This window comes from Apodemus sylvaticus, chromosome 3 (genome assembly GCF_947179515.1).
Source record: "Apodemus sylvaticus chromosome 3, mApoSyl1.1, whole genome shotgun sequence".
Taxonomy (NCBI): domain Eukaryota; kingdom Metazoa; phylum Chordata; class Mammalia; order Rodentia; family Muridae; genus Apodemus; species Apodemus sylvaticus.
Window position 1 is genome coordinate 9,708,078 of NC_067474.1, and position 24,423 is coordinate 9,732,500.

General features: G+C 36.6%; 1 protein-coding gene across 2 annotated transcripts in view; it reads right to left on the reverse strand.

The window, feature by feature from the left end:
• The window catches only part of C3H8orf34 (chromosome 3 C8orf34 homolog), a 479,559-nt gene that overhangs the window by 337,577 nt on the left and 117,559 nt on the right, over positions 1-24,423 (reverse strand). For both annotated transcript variants that reach the window (XM_052175408.1, XM_052175406.1), the window contains exon 3: positions 24,379-24,423. This exon is cut by the window's right edge and continues 87 nt beyond it. In XM_052175408.1, the coding sequence (XP_052031368.1) occupies positions 24,379-24,423 (45 nt within the window). The remainder of the gene's footprint in view (positions 1-24,378) is intronic.

Here is a 24,423-nt window from a genome sequence, read left to right on the forward strand (position 1 = left end):
TATAGAGAAAGCAAGTTAAACAGTGAAGAGGGCATTAATTATTCTAAAAATATTAATAGTCAGTCTGGCTAGTTGATAAAACATTAATTAATAAAGTTGTAATAAGTTTGTTGAAGAATACATCTTAATGCAACATTTGAAGTAATCACATCCCTTTGCTGACAGGATGAGAGCTGACGTGTGTAGAGCAAGGTGTGAAGGAGATCAATATATGACCTCAAGTTTAAAAGGTTAAAAGCAGTGTTAGAGCCTTACATACTCAGAGTAAGAAGCTAAAATAAACATTCAAAACATTGAAATTGATTCCTGTTAGAGTTGGGAAAGAAGAATGATAACACAGCATTACAGCTCTATTTTATAGGCATGAGAGGGTGTCTCAGCTGAAATCTTGATGGCCACATTTGTTAACCTGCTTCGAATAATTCCTTTGATCTGAAGTTTGTATTGCTATGCCATCTAAATTCCTATAAAATCATGAGTCATGAAGGTCTTCCCTTTCAATTTAGAAAGAAGTAGAATAAAACAATGAACACTCCAAGTCCATTTCCCAACAGCCATTACACCTTTGCCTGAATGCCCCAAGTTGACAAGTTCAGGTAAGACCAGAAGAAGACCCGACTGGCTTACCAGCACAGATCATAAGAATCTACATAACACTCTCTAAGGCACTGTGTTTGAGGGACCTCACATAACTCCAAGTTTCCCCTGTGACTTTACAGAGAAACTGAGACCAGCTTCATTTTTGTATCTGTAGCCTGTGGTAATTCATAAATATAATGACAGAATTGTAACCAATTGCAGAATGACCATGGTCACCTTATGACCATGGACAGGTTAGCTATGCTTCAAATATCAGAAGCTCTTCTGATAAGCAAGAGAAAGACTTGGAAAGTCATCAATCCAGCATGCAGCCTTGGATGAGAGCATTGTTATAGGTTTCCGGGAGACTGAAACCTTAATGAGCTTTTACGAAATTTTAGAACTCAGTGCTACAATAAAATAACATCTTAGAAAATGATCTCATTTGAAATGGGAAACTGCAGAACAGTGTCCCCAACATAATACAAGTCAGAGGAGACAATGACAGAATTTGAGAACACTTAAGAGCAAGCTCAGTTCAGCACAGGGGGGCTTCCCTACCCTTAGGTTCCCACAACCAGGCCACCACGCCACATAACAGCTACACCGATGACTAAGCAGGGGCGATTTTTGAAAAATTTCTTACATTAATAAAATCCCAACTCACTTGACTTCCATTAGTTGTTTATGTCCATGAGTTTATTCTCATATTAACAATTGTCCTTTTAACAATATTTTATTGCTTGACATTATAGTAATTATATCATGTGCCCTCCCCTTTCCTTCCTCCATGTCACATGCACCTTTTTATCCCCTCTCTCAAACCTATAACCACCTTTCCTTTAATATATAAATGTAATATATATATATATATATATACATACATATATAATATATATATATATGCTGTTTCCTTTAATATATAAATATAACCAGTCCATGTCATTATTGTTACTTGTATGTATATAATATGCCAAGGTCTGACAATTCATATTAAGTAAATAATTGAGAGGCTTTTCTCTGGAAAAGATTGTCTCTCACTCTCAACATTCCTTGCTGATAGCTAACAGTTCTCTAACTGGACTTAAGACCTGTTCAATAAGAGGGAAATCATGCCTGGTCTACCCATCCATCCATCCATCCATCTATCCATCCATCCATCCATCTATCCATGGCTAATGGGTAAGTCACAGATGTCAGAGAAGAACCTGCAATGGTCCCTCTACTATCTGAATATAATCCCCTATGAATTTAAAAACCAGTTGTCCAAATTCTTTTAAAACAAAACAAAGAATCAGTCACTAACAAATCTGTACAGAAGAGAGTCCAGGATCTTCAGCCATAATTAATTCTGACATGCCTACCTACTCTGACTTTTTCTCTCTTATTCAACTATATTTAGAAAAATGCAAAATGACATGTAATTATGGAATATCACATAATTTTCATAGATGAATGTTATGCATATTTAAAAGAAAGTGGGTATATCTGTGTTTTATATTGATTATTTCTTGGTGGTGAGAACACATGAAAGCTTTTTCCAAGCTTTACGAAATGCACACTGCATTGTCACCTGTGAGAAGACTACTGTGCAGTAGCACACCACAGCTTCTTGACCCTTGCTAGGATGTAGTTCTCACCTATTAAATTGCCCACGGAGATGATTTACACCTTTCAATCCTTGTTTCAAAAGCAGTATGTGCACCATGCTTTCATTTTAAGTAGCCATGAAGTGTCCATGATACCCTAGCGCTAGTTTACTGACAGTTGTTCAAGGTGAGGTACTGTGTCACTTCTGCCTTCTTCATTTACAGCTTGTAAATGCCTTATACTGCCTTGATGTCTTCAGTCTCTTGTATTTATGCAATTGTTACTTATATCCTTATGCATTATCCTTTGATTTTTATCCTAAAATTTCCCTGATAATGTCTACATATCTAAGTACAACTGTTTATATATTTTTCTATAAAATGTAAAAAGAATGAGAGCATCAGAGGAAATGGTTGATCAGTATATACATGATGGTGCATGATCATTTGTAACTCCATTTTCAGGGGATCCAATGCTTTCTTTAGACTCTACAGACACCAGATATGCACCCTGTATGTGGACATTCATGAAGGTAAAACAACATACACATATAATAAAATCTTAATGAAAATAATAAATAAAACAAAATGAGATATAGTCCTCCAGATGCAAAGAAAGCATTAATATGATTACTGACAATTGGTTTCAGGTTTTTTTTTTGTTTTATTATAAACCAACATATTTATCTTTGCTTTTAAAAAAATATATGTATCTTTATCTTACATTCATTGGTGTTTGGAATGGATGTATGTCTGTGTGGAGGTGTCAGATACCCTGGAACAGGAATTACAAACAGTTATGAGTTGTCATGTGGGTGCTGGATATATGAACCCAGTTCCTTTGCAAAAGCAACCAGTGTTCTTAACACCTGGGCCATCTCTCCAATTCTTTTCAGTTTTCTTAACTAGATCATGAACTAGGTATGAAATGGCTATAAAATAAAGGCATTTATCCTCATGCACAAAAAATGGATGGATAATGTTACTTTCCTAATTTCTACCAACCTTCTGTTCACTGTATGCCATTCCAAATTCTAGGCAACTGAGTACTTGATACCACATGACAAATACTTAACACCTCTTATCAATCATTACCTGTCTTATCTACAACATGTGACTATTGGAAACTAATAAGCCAATGGATGGGTTAAATTTGATTTGTGTGTTGCAAAATTAGGCTTATAAATAAATAATATCTTTTTATGATAGGTTGAAAAATAAAGATATTCTAGGAATTTGTTCTTCTTTCTTTCTTTTTCATTTTCTTTTTTTTTCCTTTTGAAGAAGAGGCTTACTTTCCAGCCCCTGCTACCCTCAAACATAAAATCCTCCTACCTTCAAAGTTTTTTCATTGCTGGCTTGTCAACTAAATAAATAACAAGAGAAAGAAAGAGAGGGGAGCAGTGGGGATTTTATGTTTGAGGGCAAACTGGGAAACTTAGTGAAGCTCAGCTGGAAATAAGAAAAGGAGGGAGGGGAGAGGGCTGAAAACAAGGAGAGCAGGGAACTCTACTTTGAGATAGAAATATAGCAGTGTAGTAGAGAACTTACAAGAAGTCCTGTATTTTATCCTGGTTACACATGTAACTGTGCGTATGCATGTATGTTATTGCACGTATGCATGTGAGCACACACACACACATACACACACACACACACACAAACTGGAGGGTAGGGGAGGGCTAGAGAGAGCAACACGGAAATACACAGGCACAGACAGATAGCACGCACAGGCACACACACACACACACACACACACACACAGTTGACAGCATTTTCTCTCACTTAAAAGTCAATTATTAGCCAGGCAGTGGTGGCACACGCCTATATTCCCAGCACTCTGGGAGGCAGAGGCAGATGGATTTCTGAGTTCAAGGCCAGCCAGGTCTACAGAGTTAGTTTCAGGACACAGGACAGCCATGGCTATACAGAGAAACCCTGTCTCGAAGAAACCAAAACCAAAACCAAAACCAAAAAAAAAAAAAAAAAAAAAAAAACCAACAACAACTCAATTATTTTTAAATATTTATTTGTACTCCTTTTCCTTCTAAAATATGAGCAATAAACTAAGTCTTCTATTGAAACTTCATTCTTCAAATATTTGTTAATAACAAATATATCTATTTCTAAATGAGTTTTAATTAACATGTATATATATATTATATATATATATAATATACATATATATCAACTCGAACATTACTATTAGTATTTTTCTACTTTATTCATTTAGCTGGAACACCAAAATATAAGAGTAAAAGGGGAAGGAAATAAGAAGAAATATTATAGAAGTAACATGAATTGGACTGAAAATCAATCTTGGCTGGCTGTGCTTACATCAGACAAAATAATGATTTATTACAAAACCTCTCCTACAGACAAAGAAGCACAAAATGTGCTGGTAAACCTACTATAACAATATGTCACAATAATTATGTTTATGTGTTCATGTTACATGCCTGTTCTCAGTCTCACAATTGATGGAATTTTAAACATATAGCACTAAAATAAAAACTGGAGAATATAATAGTTTTATCTATAAAAATACTAAGAATCCTAGAGAGAAATTAGTAAGAACAAGGCAAACTTCAGCACTAGATTAAATAAAGCAAGCAAAAAGAACCATGAGAGAGATGAGCGTCCTCCACGGGATGGGGAGGAGACATTCCTTAGCAGAGATCATGTGTAAGACAGGCGAGTAAATATCAACAAGCATAAAGAAATAGAAATCATGCAGAATATGTTCTCTGACTGTGATAGAATAACAGGGGTCAAAATGAGAACTACTAAACACACAGGCATGAAAGGGTTAAATACAAGCAGAAGACAAAGAATCCAAGAGAAAGTGAAGAATAGACTATATGGAGATGACATACATTCCTTTTTTTTTTTTTTTTGATGATACACATTCTAATGCCCTGAGGTGTATGGAAAGCAGTGTACATATGGGTATACATAGCTGTATGGTTAGATCCAAAGAGGAACTTTCAATGTTTACCCTAACTTTATCCCCTAATTAAAAAATAAAGTTAAGCAGAAAAGAGATATAGTCCCCCAAATGCAAAGAAAGTAATAATAGAATTACTGACAAATGGCTTCAGAGTTTCATTTTATTCAGGCCAAGCCAGATCTTACAAAATGTAGAAATAATAATTATTAGAATTGAGAAAATTAAAAAAAACCTCATAAATGATAAAGATGAAAGAACTAAATGTCAATTTATTAGGATTTAGAAAATAACAAATCTCTAGCAAGGGTGATAAAGAAAGAATTGACTCATATTAAACGTAGAAATCTAAGTGAGACATTCTTATGGACCCTAAAGAAGCATGTTGGATAATATAGAATAAAAAGAAATCCTTGGTACTCATAAAAACACTAAAACTCACTCAAAAGGAAAGACAACGTATCTGGAGAATTTCTTATAGTTTCTTATATTTTCTGTTTAGGAAAGACATTGACTCAGTAAAAACAAACAAACAATAAAAAAGAGCAACAACAAAACCCTGAGCAATTGGTCCAAAACAATCTATCCCAAATAAGAGTCTCTCACAGACTTATAAACTAATTAACAACATCGTGTTCTCATTGTTCTAGAAAATTGAATTTAAGACTCTCTACTTCATCTTAAGAGACCAGTTTCATTATCAGAAAAGACAAAAAAGCAACAATTTCACTCCAATGTATTTGATGGAACCATGCAGAAATCACCAGCAGCATAGTACCAAGCCAAATACAACAGCAAGTTGTACACCAAGAGAATCCAAGGGTGCTTTAACACAAGAAAATAACCAATATAATAAACTACATGGATAAAATACAAATCAATGATTACACAGTCTCAAAAAGTGATGGAATTTTGAACACATTTTCATGAAAAGAATTTGGCAAACTGGAAGTTAAAGGGAAGATCCTCACAAACAGGAGAGTCTCACAGTGTATTATGGATGATGTCAAGCTGAAGGACAATTTTAGACAATAACAATCACAGACTCCCAGCCAGGTTTTGCCATTTCTAGACAATTTTGCATGGGAATTTCTAGCTATAGAAACTAAGAGAAATAGGAAAGCACTCCAACTGGAAAAGAAGTAAAGCCATAGTCTGAGGGTGGCAGTGATCTTAAATTTAAAAGCCATAAGAATTCACACACATGCATAAAGAATATCCACTGTGAGTAAAAATGGGGACAGGTAGTGTCTGAGGAGGGACGTTTGTTTGTAGAAATTCTGCAAACTTTGTTGCTGGAGGAAGGAATTAAATCAGGACACTAATAGTTGATGGAATTCCTAGAGCTCCTTGGCTAACTTCAGCCTTTATTCCCTGAAGAATCCCAGAACTTGCTCCCAGTTAGGAACAATAATTAAGGGAGAATTAGATGTAAGGGGACCAGAAAACATTCCTAGAGATGTTTTTCATCTTTGGAAAGAAATAAAAAGAATAATAGATAAAAGTGACAGCTAATATGATCAGAGAAAATCATAACACGGAATTGAAGAAAAATTAGAACATAAAGATCTCTCCCTCCCTCCCTTCATCATTCCCTTTCTCTCTCTCTCTCTGATGAGGTTGAGGGTTCTCCTCCTCTTCCTCCTCCTCCTCTTCCTCCTCCCCCATTCTTCCTTTTCTTTCTCCTCCTCCTTCTCCTTTTCTTTCTCCTCCTCTACCTCCTCTTCCTCCTTCTCCTTCTCCTCCTCCTCCTCCTCCCCCTATTGTGTTTCTTTCCCCCACTTCCAGCTCCAATTTCTCCTGCTCTTAAAATCCGCCCATCTAGTACAGTTTCTGATAGCATGGAACCTATTTTACTGATTCACTTTATCTCTTACTGAGATTATTAAATAACTTTCTCATTCCCCTGATAAGAAAATTAATTCCTTTCAAGTCACAGTACAGGTCTCTGATGCAAGAGGCTCTGCATAGTGCCCAGGAGATGAGAGGAGACATGAAGGGATTTTTTTTTCTTTTCCTACTTAATAAAATCCCTGATCATAATAACCCAGCAAAAAGAGTTAGAAATTAGAATCTCAATCCATTTTAAACTCTTGAGGATTTTAAGCAGGCTCAGTATGGACCAATGGCTCCTTTTATATTGTCTATCCCTGATGCTGTTTCTGGGGAAATTCTTTTTCCCTGCAGCTGGAGGAACTAAAGCAAAAGCTTCTCTAAAAGTGAATATTTACTGTGGAAGACTAATTATTCACAATTATGTCAAAACAAAGCTATTAGAAACCAACAAATTTATGTGCACATATTTTTGAAATGTTATAGGACAAGTCATATATGTAGTGATGCTTAATGATGGATCAAATATCTCCCTCCCTGAAGCTTATGGATAAATCAGTGCTTTGGCTTTAAAGGGATGGCGTAAGTCACTGGATTCTGGTGGTGGGTAGTCGGTGGTGGGAAAGAAATTTTCTGCAATTAGATAGGAACCTGACAAACCATATCAAGATTTGTAGGCAGATAGTCACCAGACAGTTAATGATGAAGCTGAAATGATTATGGTTAGACAACTGGCATTTGAGAAAGGTAATTCTGCATGCCAGTTTGCCATCAGTCCTCTTAGAAAGCAAGATGTTAATAGTTACATCTGACTTTGGGCTGATATTGAACCTTATTATACTCAAGAGTTAACTCTGGCTAAAGACCTCTAAGAGCAGACTATGCCTCAACTATTGGAAGTCATTGAACAGGAGCAGCAGCAGCAACAGCATCAGCAGCAACAATAACAACAACAACAACACCGACAACAACAACAACAACAACAACAAACTAAATACAGGCAAAAGATTGTTGCCAGAAATTTAAAGAGTTAAAAGGTTGTTTCCTTTTATTATACATTCTATAGATGGTATTTTAATTTGTGCTAAAATAATAAAATACCAAAAGATCTGTTTACAAATGTAAAGATTGGATTAATCCTTTATGTTTCATTTATTATTTACAAAAACAAAGTCTTTGTTAAATACTTTAGATGAATTAGCACTGGCTTTTACTATTTTATACCACTGTAAAAAATATTAAAACTAACATTTCTCCTAAATACATTATTAAGCCTTTTAAGAATTTTTGCCAACAGTATAAGTCACATCACAGGCATTCCAGATAACCCTCAGTCAAACTTCTTGGAAAGAACTAATGGACAATAAATGTGATTTAAAAATAAAGGGAACTGTAGGAAACTGTGGCTACCCCTCATAATATTTTAACTTTTATTTCATATACTTTATTTTTTTAAGTTTGGGTGAGGATGGCCGTATTGCTGCAGAACACTTTTGGGTTCTTCCTAAAAGGTCATGTGCGTTGGAGATAAGTTATGTCTGGCCAACTGAAGGGCTTCGTTAGTTCACTAGAACTGAGGTTATGTTTGTACTTTTTTCTTCAGAATGCTGAGAGGCAGTTGTGGATATCTGAAAGACTGATTGGAACTGTGAAAGATGGACAAAGAGATTCCAAAATGTCTGCAAAGGCTCTACTTGAAGTAAAGGAAGAAAATGTGGTGATGGAGTTGCTGAGCGTTGAAGAGCAGAGACTTCCTAGCAACAATGATTCTGATGAAGAAACTAGGCCAGAAACAATAGAATCTTGACAGAAGAATTGGTCTTAGACATTAACTGTGAATCCTGTAAAGTTTGTAAACATCATAGTATCCTGGAAACTACAACTACATAGATCCTGGCAATTGCTACCATATTTAATTCTTCATTGCCATATAATGTGGCCTTGGCCAGTTAAGTAAGCTCAGGCACTTACAAAAATCAACAACAAAATTTTGATTCTAGGGTTCAACTTAACATTTATGCCAAAATCAACCAAAAACATAATGAAAATAGTTAATGGTGGTTTAAAAAAAATAGAAAAAGGGCATTTCCCGTTGATGGTATAGAAACTTCCTGCTTTCAAGTTCAGAATTTCCCCAAAGTAATCTATTCTTTTAGTAATATTAGTATAAAATTCCATTTGCTTTGTTCAGAAAAGGAAGAGCTATTTTTAAAAGCTATTTAAAATGTGAAGTGCAGAGAGCATCTAAAACAATCCTGAAAGAATAAAATATAAAAACACAATTCAAATGTTCATAATTCCCAATAAAGAATACCTAATATGGTATTCAGAAAATGACAAGTATACAATTTAATTAAATAGAATGGTGTTGACAAAGAATAAAATCACCCTCCTATTTATGTTCACCTGGTGTCCAACAAAGTACTAAGATTACACAGTGAGGAAAGAATATTTTCAGGAAATGATACCGAGGCAATTGCATTTACACATGTAAAGGAATTAAGCTGGGCTCCGTCCCTACCACTTACAGAAAGGAATTCAATATGTAGCAATGGATGCACATAAGAAATAACACTATAACTAGTAGAAGAGGGAGGGGTAGATGGAGAAAGAGAGAGAGAGAGAGAGAGAGAGAGAGAGAGAGAGAGAGATACAGAGAGAGATACAGAGAGATACAGAGAGCTGATCATCTTAGAATTTGCCAGACACTTTTATATAGCACACTGAAAACACAAGCAAAATCCTAAATAACCCCTCCCTCCTCCGCCGCCACTGCATGTCTGGTTCCTTCAGATGTGGTAGACCTGTGCTACTTCTGCCACTGGGAAGACCCCATTTCCTGATACTTTCTAGAGAGCCAGCAACAGCAGGACATTCGACCCTTTCCAAATCTGCCACAAGGAAGACCCTATCTCCTAATACTTCCTGGAGAAGCAGTGTATGCAGGGAATTTGAGAGAAAGGGAATACCAAGAGTAGAGAATCACAGGCCTGCAGGACATAGAAGTCACAGTCAGAGACAGCAAAACAAGCTAACACCAGAGATAATGAGATGGCTAAAGGCAAACGCAAGATCATTATCAACAGAAACCAAGGCAACGTGGCAACATCAGAACCCAGTTCTCCTACAACAGTAAATCCTGGATACTTCATCACATTGGAAAAGCAAGAGCTAGATTTAAAATCACATCTTATGATGCTGATAGAGGATTTCAAGAAAGACATAAATAACCCCCTTAAAGAAATACAGGAGAACATGGATAAACAGGTAGAAGTCCTTAAAGAAGAAACACAAAAATCCTTTAAAGAAATACAGGAGAACATGGGTAAATAGGTAGAAGTCCTTAAAGAGGAAACACAAAAATCTCTTAAAGAAATACAGAAGAACATGGGTCAACAGGTAGAACCCCTTAAAAGAGGCAACACAAAAATCCCATAGAGAATTATGGGAGAACAGGAGTCAATATGCAGAAGCCCTTAAGGAAGAATCACAAAAATTCCTATAAAAAACACAGAAGAACATGGGTCAACAGGTAGATGCCCTTAAAGAGGAAATTCAAAAAAATCCCTTAAAGAATTTCAGGAAAAAACAAACAAACAACTGAAAGAAGTGAACAAAACTATCCAGGATCTAAAAATGAATGTAGAAACAATAAACAAATCACAAAGTGAGACATCTCTGGAGATAGAAAACCTTGGAAAGAATTCAGGAGTCATAGATGCAAGTATCAACAACAGAATACAAGAGATAGAAGAAAGAATCTTGGATGCTGAAGATTCCATAAAAACATGGACTCAGCAGTCAAAGAAAATGCAAAATGCAAAGAACTTGTAACCCAAATCATTGAAGAAATCCAGGACAAAATGAGAAGACCAAACCTAAGGATTATAGGTATAGAAGAGAGCAAGGATTTATATCTTATAGGGCCAGTAAATGTCTTCAACAAAATTATAGAAGAAAACTTCCCTAACTTAAAGAAAGAGATGCCCATGAACATACAAGAAGCCTACAGAACTCCACAAACAGACCAGACCAGAACAGAAATTCCTCCTGTCATATAATAATCAAAACACAAAATGTACTAAACAAAGAAAGAATATTAAAAGGAGTAAGGGAAAAGGTCAAGTAACATATAAAGGCAGAACTATCAGAATTGCACCAGACTTCTCACCAGAAACTATGAAACCTAGAAGGTCCTGGGCAGATGTCATACAGACCATAAGAGAACATAAATGTCAGCCTAGTATAATATACTATATTATTAATATTACTATACCCAGTAAAATTTTCAATTACCATAGATGGAGAAACCAAGGTATTCCATGACAAAAGCTAATTTACACAATATCTTTCCATAAATCCAGCTCTACAAAGGATAATGAGTGGAAAATATCAGCACAAGGAAGGAAACCACATTGTAGAAAAAACAATAAAGTAATCTTTCAACAACCCCAATAGAAGATAGCTACTCAAAAAGAATTTCACCTTTAACAAAGAAGATAACAATAAGCAGCAATCACTTTTCCTTAATATCTCTTAACATCAATGGTCTCAATTCCCGAATAAAAAGACATAAACTAATGGACTGGACACATAAACAGGACCCAAATGTTTTGCTGCATACAAGAAACCCACCTCAGTGGCAAAGGCAGTCACTGCTTCATAGTTAAATGTTGGAAAACAATTTTCCAAGCAAATGGTCCCAAGCTGGAGTGACCATTCTTATGTCAGATAAAATTGACTTTCAACCAAAAGTTGTCAAAAAAGATAAGGAGGGACACTTCATACTGTTCAAAGGAAAAGTCTACCAAGATGAACTCCCAATTCTGAACATCTATGCTCCAAACACAAGGACACCCACATTCATAAAAGAAACTTTACTAAAGCTCAGAGCACACATTTTGCCAACATAATAATAGTGGGAACTTCAACACCCCACTCTCAATAATGGACAAATCATGGAAACAGAAACTAAACAGAGACACAGGGAAACTAACTGAAGTTGTGGACCAAATGGATCTAACAGATATTTATAGAACATTCCACCCTAAAACAAAAGAATATACCTTCTACTCAGTACCTCATGGTAACTTCTCCAAAATTGAACATATAATTGGTCACAAAAAAGGCCTCAACAGATACAGGAATATTGAAATTATTCCATGTAATTTATCAGATCACCATGGCCTAAGGCTGGTGTTAAGTTCAAATGAAAACAATGCAAAACACACATACACATGGACTTTGAACAATTCTCTTCTCAATGATAGCTTGGTCAAGGAAGAAATAAAGAAGTTAAAGACTTTTTAGAATTAATGGAAATGAAAACACATCATATCAAAACTTATGGGACACAATGAAAGCAGTGCTAAGAGAAAAACTCATAGCCCTGAGTGTGTCCAAAAAGAAAATGGAGAGAGCATACACTAATAGCTTGACAGTATACTTGAAAGCCCTAAAAAAGACGCAAATACAAGTGAGAGGAGTAGAGGGCAGGAAATAATGAAACTCAGGGCCAAAATCAAACAAATAGAAATAAAAAGAACTACAAAGAATCAAGAAAACCAGGAGTTGGTTCTTTGAGAAAATCAACAAGATAGATAAACACTTAGCCAGACTAATCAGAGGGAACAGAGGCACTACCCAAATTAATAAAATCAGAAATGAAAAGGGAGACATAACAACAGAAACTGTGGAAATTCAAAAAATTCATCAGATACTACTACAAGAGCTTATACTCAACAAAGCTTGAAAATCTGGATGAAATGGACAGCTTTCTAGCTACATAGCAGGTACCAACATTAAAACTGGGTCAGATAAACCATCTAAATAGTCCTATAAGTCTTGAGGAAATAGAAACAGTTCATAATAGTCTCCCATCAAATAAAAGCCCAGGACCAGATGAGTTTAGTAGGGAATTCAATCAGATCTTCAAAGAAGAGATAATACCAATACTCTCCAAATAATTCCAGAAAATAGAAACTCAAGGAACACTGCTCAACTCATTCTATGAAGTTACAATAACACTTATACTTAAATCAAACAAAGACCAAACAAGGAAGGAGAGCTTCAGACCAATCTCCCTCATGAACTTTGATGCAAAAATACTCAACAAAAATCTGGCCAACCAAATCCAAGAATGCATCAAAACTATAATTCACCAAGATCAGGTAGGCTTCATCCCAGGAATGCAGGAATTATTCAATATATGTAAATCCATCCATGTAATCCACTACATAAATAAACTCAAGGAAAAAAACCACATGGTCATTTCATTAGATGCTGAAAAGGCTTTTGACAAAATCTAGCATCCCTTCATGATAAGTGTCTTGGAGAGATCAGGAACCCAAGGCCCATACCTAAACATAGTGAAAGCAATATACTGCAAACCAGTAGCCAACATCAAATTAAACAGAGAGAAACTTGAAGCTATACCACTAAAATAAGGGACCAGACAAGGCTGCCCACTCTCTCCATATCTATTCAATATAGTACTTGAAGTCCTAGCCAGAGCAATCAGACAACAAAAGGAGGTCAAAGGTATACAAATTGGAATGGAGGATGTCAAAATATCACTATTTGCAGATGATATGATCTTATACATAAGTGACTTCAAAACTTCCACCAGAGAACTCTTAGAGCTGATAAACAACTTCAGCAAAGTGGCGGGATATAAAATTAACTCAAAAAAAAAAAAATTCGGTAGCCTTCCTCTGCTCGAAGGACAAACAAGCTGAGAAAGAAATTACACCCTTCACAATAGTTCCAAATAATATTTCATTCCTTGCTGTGACCCTAATGAAGCAAGTTCTCTATGACAAGAACTTCAAGCTTCTGAAGAAAGAAATCAAAGAAGATCTCAGATGATCAAAAGATCTCCCATGCTTGTGGATTGGCAGTATAAATATAGTAAACATGGCCATCTTACCTAAAGCAACCTACAAATTCAATGCAATCCTCATCAAAATCCCAAATGAATTCTTCATAGATCTAGAAAGATCAATTCTCAAATTCAGGATAGCAAAAAAACCCAGGGTAGCAAAAACTATTCTCCACAACAAAAGATCTCCTGGGGGGAATCACCATCCCTGACCTCAAAGCTCTACCTAAGAGCAATAGTGATAAAAACTGTTTGGTATTAGTATAGAGGCAGGCAGGAAGGACAATGGAATAGAATTGAAGACCCAGAAAAAAATCCTCCACACTTATGGTCACTTGATATTTGACAAAGTAGCTAAAAACATCTAGTGGAAAAAAAGACACCATTTTTAACACATGATGCTGGATCAACTGGACACCAGCATTCAGAAAAATGCAAACTAACCCATTCTTATCTCCTTGTACAAAGCTCAAGTCCAAGTGGATCAAGGATCTACAAATAAAACTAGACACACTGAAGCTTATAGAGAAGAAAGTGGGGGAGAATCTTGAACACATGAACACAGGGCAAAATTTCCTGAATAGAACACCAATAGCTTATGCTCTAAGAACAAGAATCGGCAAATGGGACCTCATAAAACTGCAAAGCTTCTGTAAGGCAAAGGATAAAGTCAATAGGACAAATGGCAATGAACAAATTGGGAAAAGATCTTTTACAATCCTACATACAATAGAGGGCTAATATCAAATGCATACAAAGAACTCAAGAAGTTAGTCTCCAGAGAGTGAAATAACCCTATTTAAAAAATGGGATATAGAGCTAAACATGGAATTCTCAACTGAGGAAACTCAAATGGCTCTAAAGCTCCTAAATAAATGTTCAGCATCTTTAGTTATCAGGGAAATGTAAATCAAAACAACCCTGAGATTCCACCTCATACTGGTCAGAATGGCTAAGATGAAAAACTCAGGGGACAGCAGATGCTGGAGAGGATCTGGGGAAAGAGGAATACTTCTCCATTGTTGGTGGGATTGCAAGCTGGTGAAAACACTCTGGAAATCAGTTTGGTGTTTCCTCAGAAAATTAGATATAGTACTACCTGAGGACCCAGCTGTACCACTCCTAGGCATACACCCAGAAGATGCTCCTACATATAATAAGGATACATGCTCTACTATGTTCATAGCAGCCTTATTTATAATAGCCAGAAGCTGGAAAGGAACCAGATGTCCTTCCACAGAGGAATGGATATAGAAACTGTGGTATATATACAAAATGGAGTACTATTCAGCTATTAAAAACAATGAATTTATGAAATTCTTAGGCAAATGACTAGAACTAGAAAGTGTTATCATGAACAAGGTAACCCAATCACAAAAGAACGCACATGGTATGCATTCACTGATAAGTGGAAGTTAGCCCAAAAGCTCAAAATAAACAAGTTACAATTCACAGAACTCAGGATGCTCAAGAAGAAGGAGGACTTATGTGAGGGTGCTTTGGTTCCTCTGACAGTGAGAACAAAACACTCACAGGAATAATTTAGGAGAGCAGAGAGCAGGAGAGTGGGGAGCAGAGACTGAAGTTAATGCCTCCCATAGACTTCCCTACCTGGGGGTTCATCCTATAAACTGTCACCAAACCCTGACATTATTAAGGACGACAAGAAGTGCATACCAAAAGGAACATGCCATGGTTGTCTCCGGAGGGGCCCTGCCTTACACACACAGAGGCAGATGCTAGCAATCAAACATTGGACTGGGCATGGGGTCCCCAAGGAAGGAGTTGGAGTCTGGAGGAGCTGAAGGGGTTTACAGCCCCATGGGAAGAACAATGATGTAGGTCACCCAGATGCCCCAGGACTCCCAGGGACTGAACCATCAACCAAGGGGTATACATGGTTCCAGCCAAAAATATAGCAGTGGAATGCCTTGTTGGACATCAGAGGGAGGAGTGGTCCTTGGTCAGGTGAAGGCTCAATAGATGCCCCAACAAAGGGAAATAAAGAGTGGGGGGGAGCATGTCAGTTGGAGGGGCATATACTTGGAGGCAGGGGGTGGGAGGAGGGGTTGGGGGTTTTCAGGGAGTAGGGAGAACACTTGAAATGTAAATGAAGATTATATTCAATAAAACAAGTAAAAAAAAGCCCAAGTTAATTGATTATAAAAGTTAGAGATTTTGTCTATTGGTGAACTCTATCAATGAAGAAAAAGGACAGCATCCAATATGCGGGAAATACCCACAGAGCATGTATTTGGTAAGAGACTTCTGGTTAGATTATAAAAAGAACTCATTCAACTCAAGAATTAAAGAAACAACAAAACACCTAAGCCTTGGCAAGATACCAATAATCATCTCTAAGAAGGCACCCAAATAGTTGAGAAGTCACTGAGACAATACCCAGCATCATTGGCTCTCAGGGTATTTCAAATGATATGAATGAAGTGCCATTTCACATCCGCTCAGGGGACTAAGTGTTCAGTGAAAATAACAAGCATGGATAATTACAGCATTTACACATCACTGATGGTAAAGTAATGTAATAATTTCCATGGGAAGAATACGTGCTCCAAAGGGGCTATACACAGAAGTACATATGGTGTTACAATCCCCTAGCAATGTATTGACACATATATCAGAGAATGCTATTTCAGTTACAGTTGTTACAGTGCTCATGGAAGCATATCCTCAGTAGGCAAAAAGTATGAACATTCAGAGTACATGAAGGAATGAACGGATAAGAGAGGGTGGTATCTCCTCATAAGGGAATGCTGTTAGAATAAAATCATGCACATGCTGAAATGTGAAGGAGAAACAAGAGCTTGAAGCCCCACTGAAAATGTCACGCTTATAATTCTACATGTATTAGTCCAACAGATAAATCAACAGAGACAGGAAGCAGGTAGTCATGTACTAGAAGAAGCCAGGAATGTGGAGTGACAAATTAATGGGTACAGTATTAACTTTGGGAGTAGTGAAAATACTTCAACTAGATGTATGAGGCCGTGAACATATATGTGTATATGTGTTTATGTATATATGTGCACATGTATGTCTATATACAGATATACATTTATATACACACATATTTGTGTACATGTACATATGTATATACATATACACATATATACATGCATATACATGTATACATATATGTGTATATAAAAGTATATCTGTATATATGCATGTACATATATGCATTTGTACACACATATTACATATATACACATATGCATGTGCATGTATATATGTATATATACACATATACATGTGTGTATATAATGTAATGGCCCTATGTGCCATTGAATTGATTATATTTTCATTAAATCTTCATACACAAGTAAAAGTCACTTAGAATGCTTTGGTATGTTATAGCCACAGAAACTCTGAAATCTCTGAAAATACTTTTCTTCTCTTTGGAGATAACTCAGGGAAGGTTCACTTATTGGTTTCTTCAGTAAAGAGTGATATTGAAGAAGTGTTTCCTCTTTTATTCTTTAACCTTGAGGAAGTTTATTCTGGCACTCTTTATTGTGTTCTATTGATATACTTGTCTGTTCCTTTTATCAATATCAAATTTTCTTGAGGCTCATAACAGTTCAAAATAATTATTTCAATTTCTAGAGTGGTGCTTATTGGAGATTTGGATAAAAATTATGTTTAAAGGCTAACACAAATTAGCATGTTGACATTTTAACACTATACAACACGGACAGGCCATATTTACCCAATTAATTTACCTATTCCCCTTCATAAATGTCTCATAATTTCCTGAATAAACAACATGCTCATTTCTCATCAAATTTATTCCTAAATATTCAATGCTCTTTGATTCTATTAGAAATGTTATTTTAAGACATTATCTAATTTACATTGTTACATAAATACAATTGCTGTTTGTAGATTAGCTTTTCATCTAGTAGCTACACTAATCTTTCAAACTAATCTCAGTATTGTGTCAGAATTTTCCCTATCCAATTAATTTAAATAGTGCAGCAGGAGGCCTGTGATTGGCCAGGGATAGGGGAGTTGGCACCAAGGGTTCCAGTGACAGGGAACAACACAGAAGAGCAGAAGGAAGCAAGACGGAGGAAGAACAGGATGATTCAGGTTCAGCATGGCTTTAAATAGCCACAGGTAGAAATAATATCATATAGGGATAGAATAATTGGAGCAACTTGTCGAATCTAGGTAGGCAACTTGTACCATTATCAGTTGGCCCTGGATTTATTGTGTGGGCATCTTGCGTATTGAGAATTTATTGATATATAAATCTCACTGATTAATTATAAGCTTCTAGAGTTTTGGTTTACTGGGTTACTAGAATATGGTTCCACCAACCACAGGGTATTTATGGCTAAGAATGTATGGGAACAGAACCCTAGCTAGGAAGACTGCAATCAGTTACTGTGAGGCACTTAGCTTAGAGTCATAGGTGACGAGACCACCGCCAGGGCAGAGAGTAGCTGGGAGTAGTGTGGGAACTTGTTCTTTTTTAATATTTCCTGCAACACAGTATATCTTTATAAATTCAAATAAATTATTCAACTTTACAATGGTGAAATACATGAATAAATATGCTTTACATGCTCTGTGGTCTTTTCTTTGCCTGATTTTATTGGCTGAGATTTCCTCTATAATGAATGGTATAGCATTTATTGAACAGAAATTTCAAATGCTTATGCTCAGTTACAAAGGAAAGACATTTACTATTTTGATGAACAATATGACATTGGAGGTAGTATTTTCAATTTTCTCTTTCTTAGACCAAGGCCATGTTTCTTTTTTAGGATTTTAATAGGAATTTTGATCATAATGGGTATATTTTGTCAAGTGCTTCCTCCATTGAAAAGATTGCCTATTTTTTTTTAATCTCCTCATTTTTAATTTAAAGTGAATGAAACAAACTAAATTTTGACAAATTACATAAACATCATGTTTTGTGGATGAAACAAATATACCAACTTACTACCCTTTTGATGCAACATTTTATAAAATATCTTTGTGCCTATAATGGTTGATTTTGTCAATTTGTAATTGTTAAACACCTAGGAGATTATAAAACATTCCCTGGTGTGTGTGTGTGTGTGTGTGTGTGTGTTTTGTGTGTGTTTTGTGTGTGTTTGTGTGTATGTGTGTGATAGATTGCATTTATAGAGCTTGGATAGTTTAATTCTTTAAAGGGATAAAATCATGGCAGCATCGTTGGTAAGTAAAAAGATGAGGCTGGACTTGTCATAAGGAACAGAATCACTGAGACAAGACTTGGAGGTGACATCTTGCTCTGTCCCTTTGTGTACTGATTATTCTTTGCTTCTTATCTGAAATTGTTTGAACCCTGTTCCACCATGCCCCCCCCAGGGATGGAGTGGCACCTCTGAATTCAAAAGTCACAATAAAGCCATCTCTTCTAGGTCATTGTAGTGGGTCTTTTGAAACAACACTGAGAAAAGTAGACAATACTGTGTTTCTGGTCATGAGGGATATTTTAGTGTTCTAAGTGAAGTGTTGGGTAGTTGATATCAATTGTCAACTCCACAGGATCTCTGAAAGACAGGCCTCTGGGGATGCCTGTGAGGTATTTAGATTAGGTTAATTAATGTAGGAACACTCCCTAATAGATGTGAGCATTACACCTTTTAGACTGGAGTTCTCAACTTTAAAAGAAGAGAAAGTTAACAGAGGACAAAGATCCACGCTTCCCTGCACCCTTTTCTGGATGTCTTATGACCAGCTGCTACCTCATGTCCTGCTGCCATTACTTCCCTTCCGTGATAAACTGTGTGCCAAAATGAAAACTTTCTGCTTTAAGTTGCTTTTAACAGGTACAGTGACCTAATACACTTATCTTGACCCTGTTTTAGCAATAATGTGAAGGTGGTCTCCTAAAATGAGCTGAAATATGAACCATTATGTTTCTCTATTTTCTATAACAAATTCCTGTGGCACAATTTCCTTTCCCCTCAAATGTTTTGTTCTCAGTGAGAACATTTTGGCTTTAGGTATTTATGTGGTAAATTGTTAGATGAATTACATTTTCTTCATTGATATAAGAAATTTAAACATTTCTATTTTACATCAATCACTTTTAGAGTATGTCTTCCTATGGATTTCTTTTATTTCTATTGTCATTTTTATTGACATAGCTCATACAAATTATTTTCTAAATATTTTTAACATTTTTACCATATGTGACCAAATGCCTTTCTAGAACTATATTTTCAAACAGCCAACTGCTAGACCTATTTTTTCTTTTCAATTCAATTTCTTTTAATAATTTTCTTTCAATGTATTCTGTTTTTAATTATAATTTTCATTTAAATATGAATTCTGATATCAGTGCCACTTTTATTAAAATATTTATAACAAAGGTAGAAATGTCTTCCTAAGTATTTCTACTTTAGTTTTTAACCTATAATTTCATGTCTCTTACTTACGTTCCTGTTCTATGTACTAAAATTTTCTTAAGCTCTGTAAATTTCCCATCTTATGCTGGAGAATTTTGTTCCTGATTATATGTAGTGATTCCTGGATTTATATTTTAAATTACTCCCTCTGCCTGTCTCCCTTCCTCCCTCACTTTCCTTGGGACTGGGGATTCAAGCCATGGTCTTGTGTGCATGCCAAGCAAGAACACTAACAATGAGTTATATTTATACCAGTAAATTATGTTGTTCAATAAAATTTTTATGAGATATTATTATGAGATAATTTCCTATTTATGGTACTTGTCTCCATCTCAAATTTTACTTTGTATGGTATTGCTTCAGCCATGGAGGGAGGCTCCTTTATATTTTGTATTTAAAACTTTCTCTAACTATTTCTTTTTGTTTGTTTGCTTTTACTCTATGCTCTTTTTATCTGGCCTGATAGTATTTGCTTTTTAAAAAATTTACATGTTAAATGTTGTCCCCCTTCCAATCCCTCCTCCACAAGATCCCACCCCTTCCCCTCCCCTTTGCCTCTAAGATGGTACTCCTCTACCCACCTCACCCTTCTAGCATCTACCTTCACGGCATTAGTTTTCCACAGGACCAAGCACATCCCCTCCCACTAAGGCTAGACAAGACAGTCCTCTGCTACATATGAAGTGGGGGTCCCTGACCAGCCTATTTATGTTCTCTGGTTGGTGGCTTAGTACCTGGGAGCTCTGAGGGGTCTGGTTAGTTGATACTGAGGGTCTTCCTATGGAGTTGAAATGCCCTTCAGCTTCTTTAGTCCTTTCTCTAACTTTTCCATAGGGGTCCCTGAGCTCAGTCCAATGTGTGGTTGTAAGTATCTGCATCTGTCCTAGTCAGGTGCTGGCAGAGCCTCTCAGAGGACAGTCATGCCTGACTTCTGTCTGCAAGCAAATCTTGGCAGCAGCAACAGTGTCAGAGTTTGGAGTGTGAACCTGAGACAGATCCCAACTTGGGGCAGAGGAGACGCAGGAAACATTAGTAAGTCCCAGACACCAGAGATGTAAGAGGCTCCAGGACCCAATGGGGGTTGATGACATTAGCCAAAACGCCCTCAGTGGGGAGAAAGAACCTGAAGAGATCGCTTCCAGTAGATAGACATGCCACACTTGAGAAATGGGGCCACAAACCCATCTCAAAATTTTGACCCAGAATTTTCCTGTCTAAAATAAATGCAAGGATAAAAAAAATGGAGTAGTGTTTGCTTTTTAATTGGGAGGCTTAGTCCCCTTATGTAGTGTGATTATTGACAATTGGACATGAGCCTCATGGTCTATTTTTCTCTTTTTATAATCATTTAAATTTTAATATTCACTTATTTATTCTATAAGGGTGTGAATTCATGTCATGGCAATAATATAAGGAATGGAGGATATCTTGCAGGAACTGTTTCTCAAGTTGCAACATGTGGTTTCTGGAGTTTAAACTCTATTAGGCTCTTGTGGTAAGGAAGCTTAACCACTTACTTAAATCACTGGCCACATATTCTTTACTTTTATTTTCTGTAACTATCACTTTTCTGCATCAGTTTGGGGAAAATAAATAATTTTATTTCTCATTTTAATAAACTTACTTTTTATTTGTCTATTTTGTGTCTTGTTAATGGTGCTTCAGGGATCAACTTATGTATCTTTAGCAACTGCTTCAAAAAGGAAGACATTTTGGGAATTGTATATCCATGAATGACTTAAACTCACTGTTTTCTATTGTCACACACAGTATCTTTACATTTCAGGGACAATGGTTTGTTATTTCATCATCATTAAAAGCCCTTTGCTAACATTTTGCTGTAACTAGACACTGTAAATTAATTAACAAGAAAGAAACAACCCTAATGAGGAGCTTGTCACCCTGGCATCTATGTTTTGCCTTGGTGGTGTCCTGTTTAGAGCACAGAGCCTGCATGCGCATGGTGTCCTTCATATCCCTTCAGAGAAAAGGAATTCTCTAAGTTTATAGGCTTAACTTGAGACAACAGACAGCAGATAAAGAGACAGATAGTAGAAGGGAACTGGGAAGGAAAGGGATGGGGATGGAAGTGGGAAATCTGCATCAGGTGTGGGGAAGATGGCTACATGGCCATGAAAATGAATGGAAGTCTGGAACTGATGGGGAGTGAAGAAGTGGGGCCACTTCTAGGACAAGACAGAGAAATTGGACAAGGGGGTGACCAGGAAACAATGGGGGTGATATTATCTGTGACTCACTACATTAAGGGCATGGAACCTGAAGAGGCCACCTCCTGTGCAGACATGAACTCCAGTAGAGTGATAGAGACACCAAAGCACCGATAAAACGTTCAACCCAAAATTTATCCTGTCTACAAGTAATATGGGCACAGGGAATAGAGCAGAGATCAAAGGAATGGCAAAACAACTAATAGCCCAATTTGAGACCCATCCCATGGGCAAGCACCAATCCCAATCACGAGTCATGATACTCTGTTATGCTTGCAGACAGGGAAATGTTGTTCCTTGAGAGGCTCCACCCAGCAGCTGACTCAAACAGATAAAGACACCCACAGTAAAACAGTGGATGGAGCTTGGGGACTCTTATGGAAGAATAGGAGAAGGATTGCAGGCATCAAAAGGCATAGGAACTCTGCAGGAAAACCAACAGAGTCAACTAACATGGATTTCATGTGGGTCCTGAACAACTGGAATGTGGGTTATCCCAAAGCCTGTTGCCTGTACATGGGATATGTTCTACTAGCTGGGCTTATGTGTCTGGCTTCATGGAGAAGAAAGTGCCTAGCCTATTAGAGGCTTAAAGTGCAAGGGTGGGGGAGATACTCAGGAGAGGCCCCAGCCACTCAGAAGAGAGGGGAGAGCAGAGCAGAAAGATTGTGGGAGGGGTGACCAGGAGAGGAACAGTGAATGGGATGTAAAGTGAATAAGTAAAAACAAGTTAAATTAAATTTTAAAATTCAAAGTGTTGATAAAGGAGAAAAAGAGAGAGGAGAGGGTGTGGGGGGGAATGAGGGAGAGAGGGAGAGAGGCAGCGGGGGAGAGGGAGAGAAAGAGAGAGGAAGAGAGAGGGAGAGAGATCTGAAGGATGTTTCATGCAAGGACAGGAGGCAGTTTCTGAAATGAGGTAAATGTTCATTATCTTGACTGTGGTATTGATTGAACTGTTCAATATGTATCATATTACCTATCAAATATGTGACAATGACTCAGAATTTAGTTGTAAATTTCAATAAATTATATGTAATAAAAAATTACAATATGCCATGGACCTTTAAAGTTAGTACTTCACTACAGCTCTGTGCAGGTTTAATGAGCATTGTTACATAGGTGAAATACAGAGTTAATTTTCATCACCCACATTCAAGTTCCAGTTAGTACAAAATGCCTTTTAAAACTTTTTAAACATATCTTAATCTTCCTTTCTCTTGTCATTAAAATTAAGCACTCATACTTTGACAAGTATGGGGAGCTGGAGTATAAGGGTAAATTCGAACTCTCTTTCTTCCAAGGTTAACCAGGGTTTGGCAGAAGCCTGGATACTTAGCAAGCTTCCATGGAGCTCATCATGATAGAACATTGGGCAAACCAAATGGTGACTAAGATAGTGAATATTGAGGGATATTTATGTCAGTAGGACAAAGAAAGGATCTGTAAACTAACCATGAAAAACAAAGAGGGGGTCCAAGAGAAGTCAAATGAATGGTCTTTCTGTTTATGTTGGTTTGTTTGTTTGTTTAATTTGGTCTCAATATTCAGAATAAAAATGTTTTTTCCTTCTTCTCTAAAAATTTGTTTGCTTTTCTGTAAATTTGACATGCTTCAAAGGAGGACTATTGCTACAACAGGCCAGAAGAGGTAAGAGACAGGTTTTATGTAGCTCACATTCTTCAAATAAGAGAATATCAAAAAAAGACCTCAGCCAGTTATACACTTGAGTAGGTATAAAGGAGCACAGTGAGTTATGTGCATGAAATTCAATGAAAATTCTGGTAGAAAAGTGGATTCATTAGAATAAACAAATAACTTAATACAAGTGTAATGCTTGAATTCAGTTGTTAAGTTTTCGTTACCTCAAAGACTACAAAGACTTGCCAATTTAATAGCATTTAAGTAACAAACTTACATGATTTGGAGTCTGGTGATGGAGGAGAAATATTAGATACAGCCA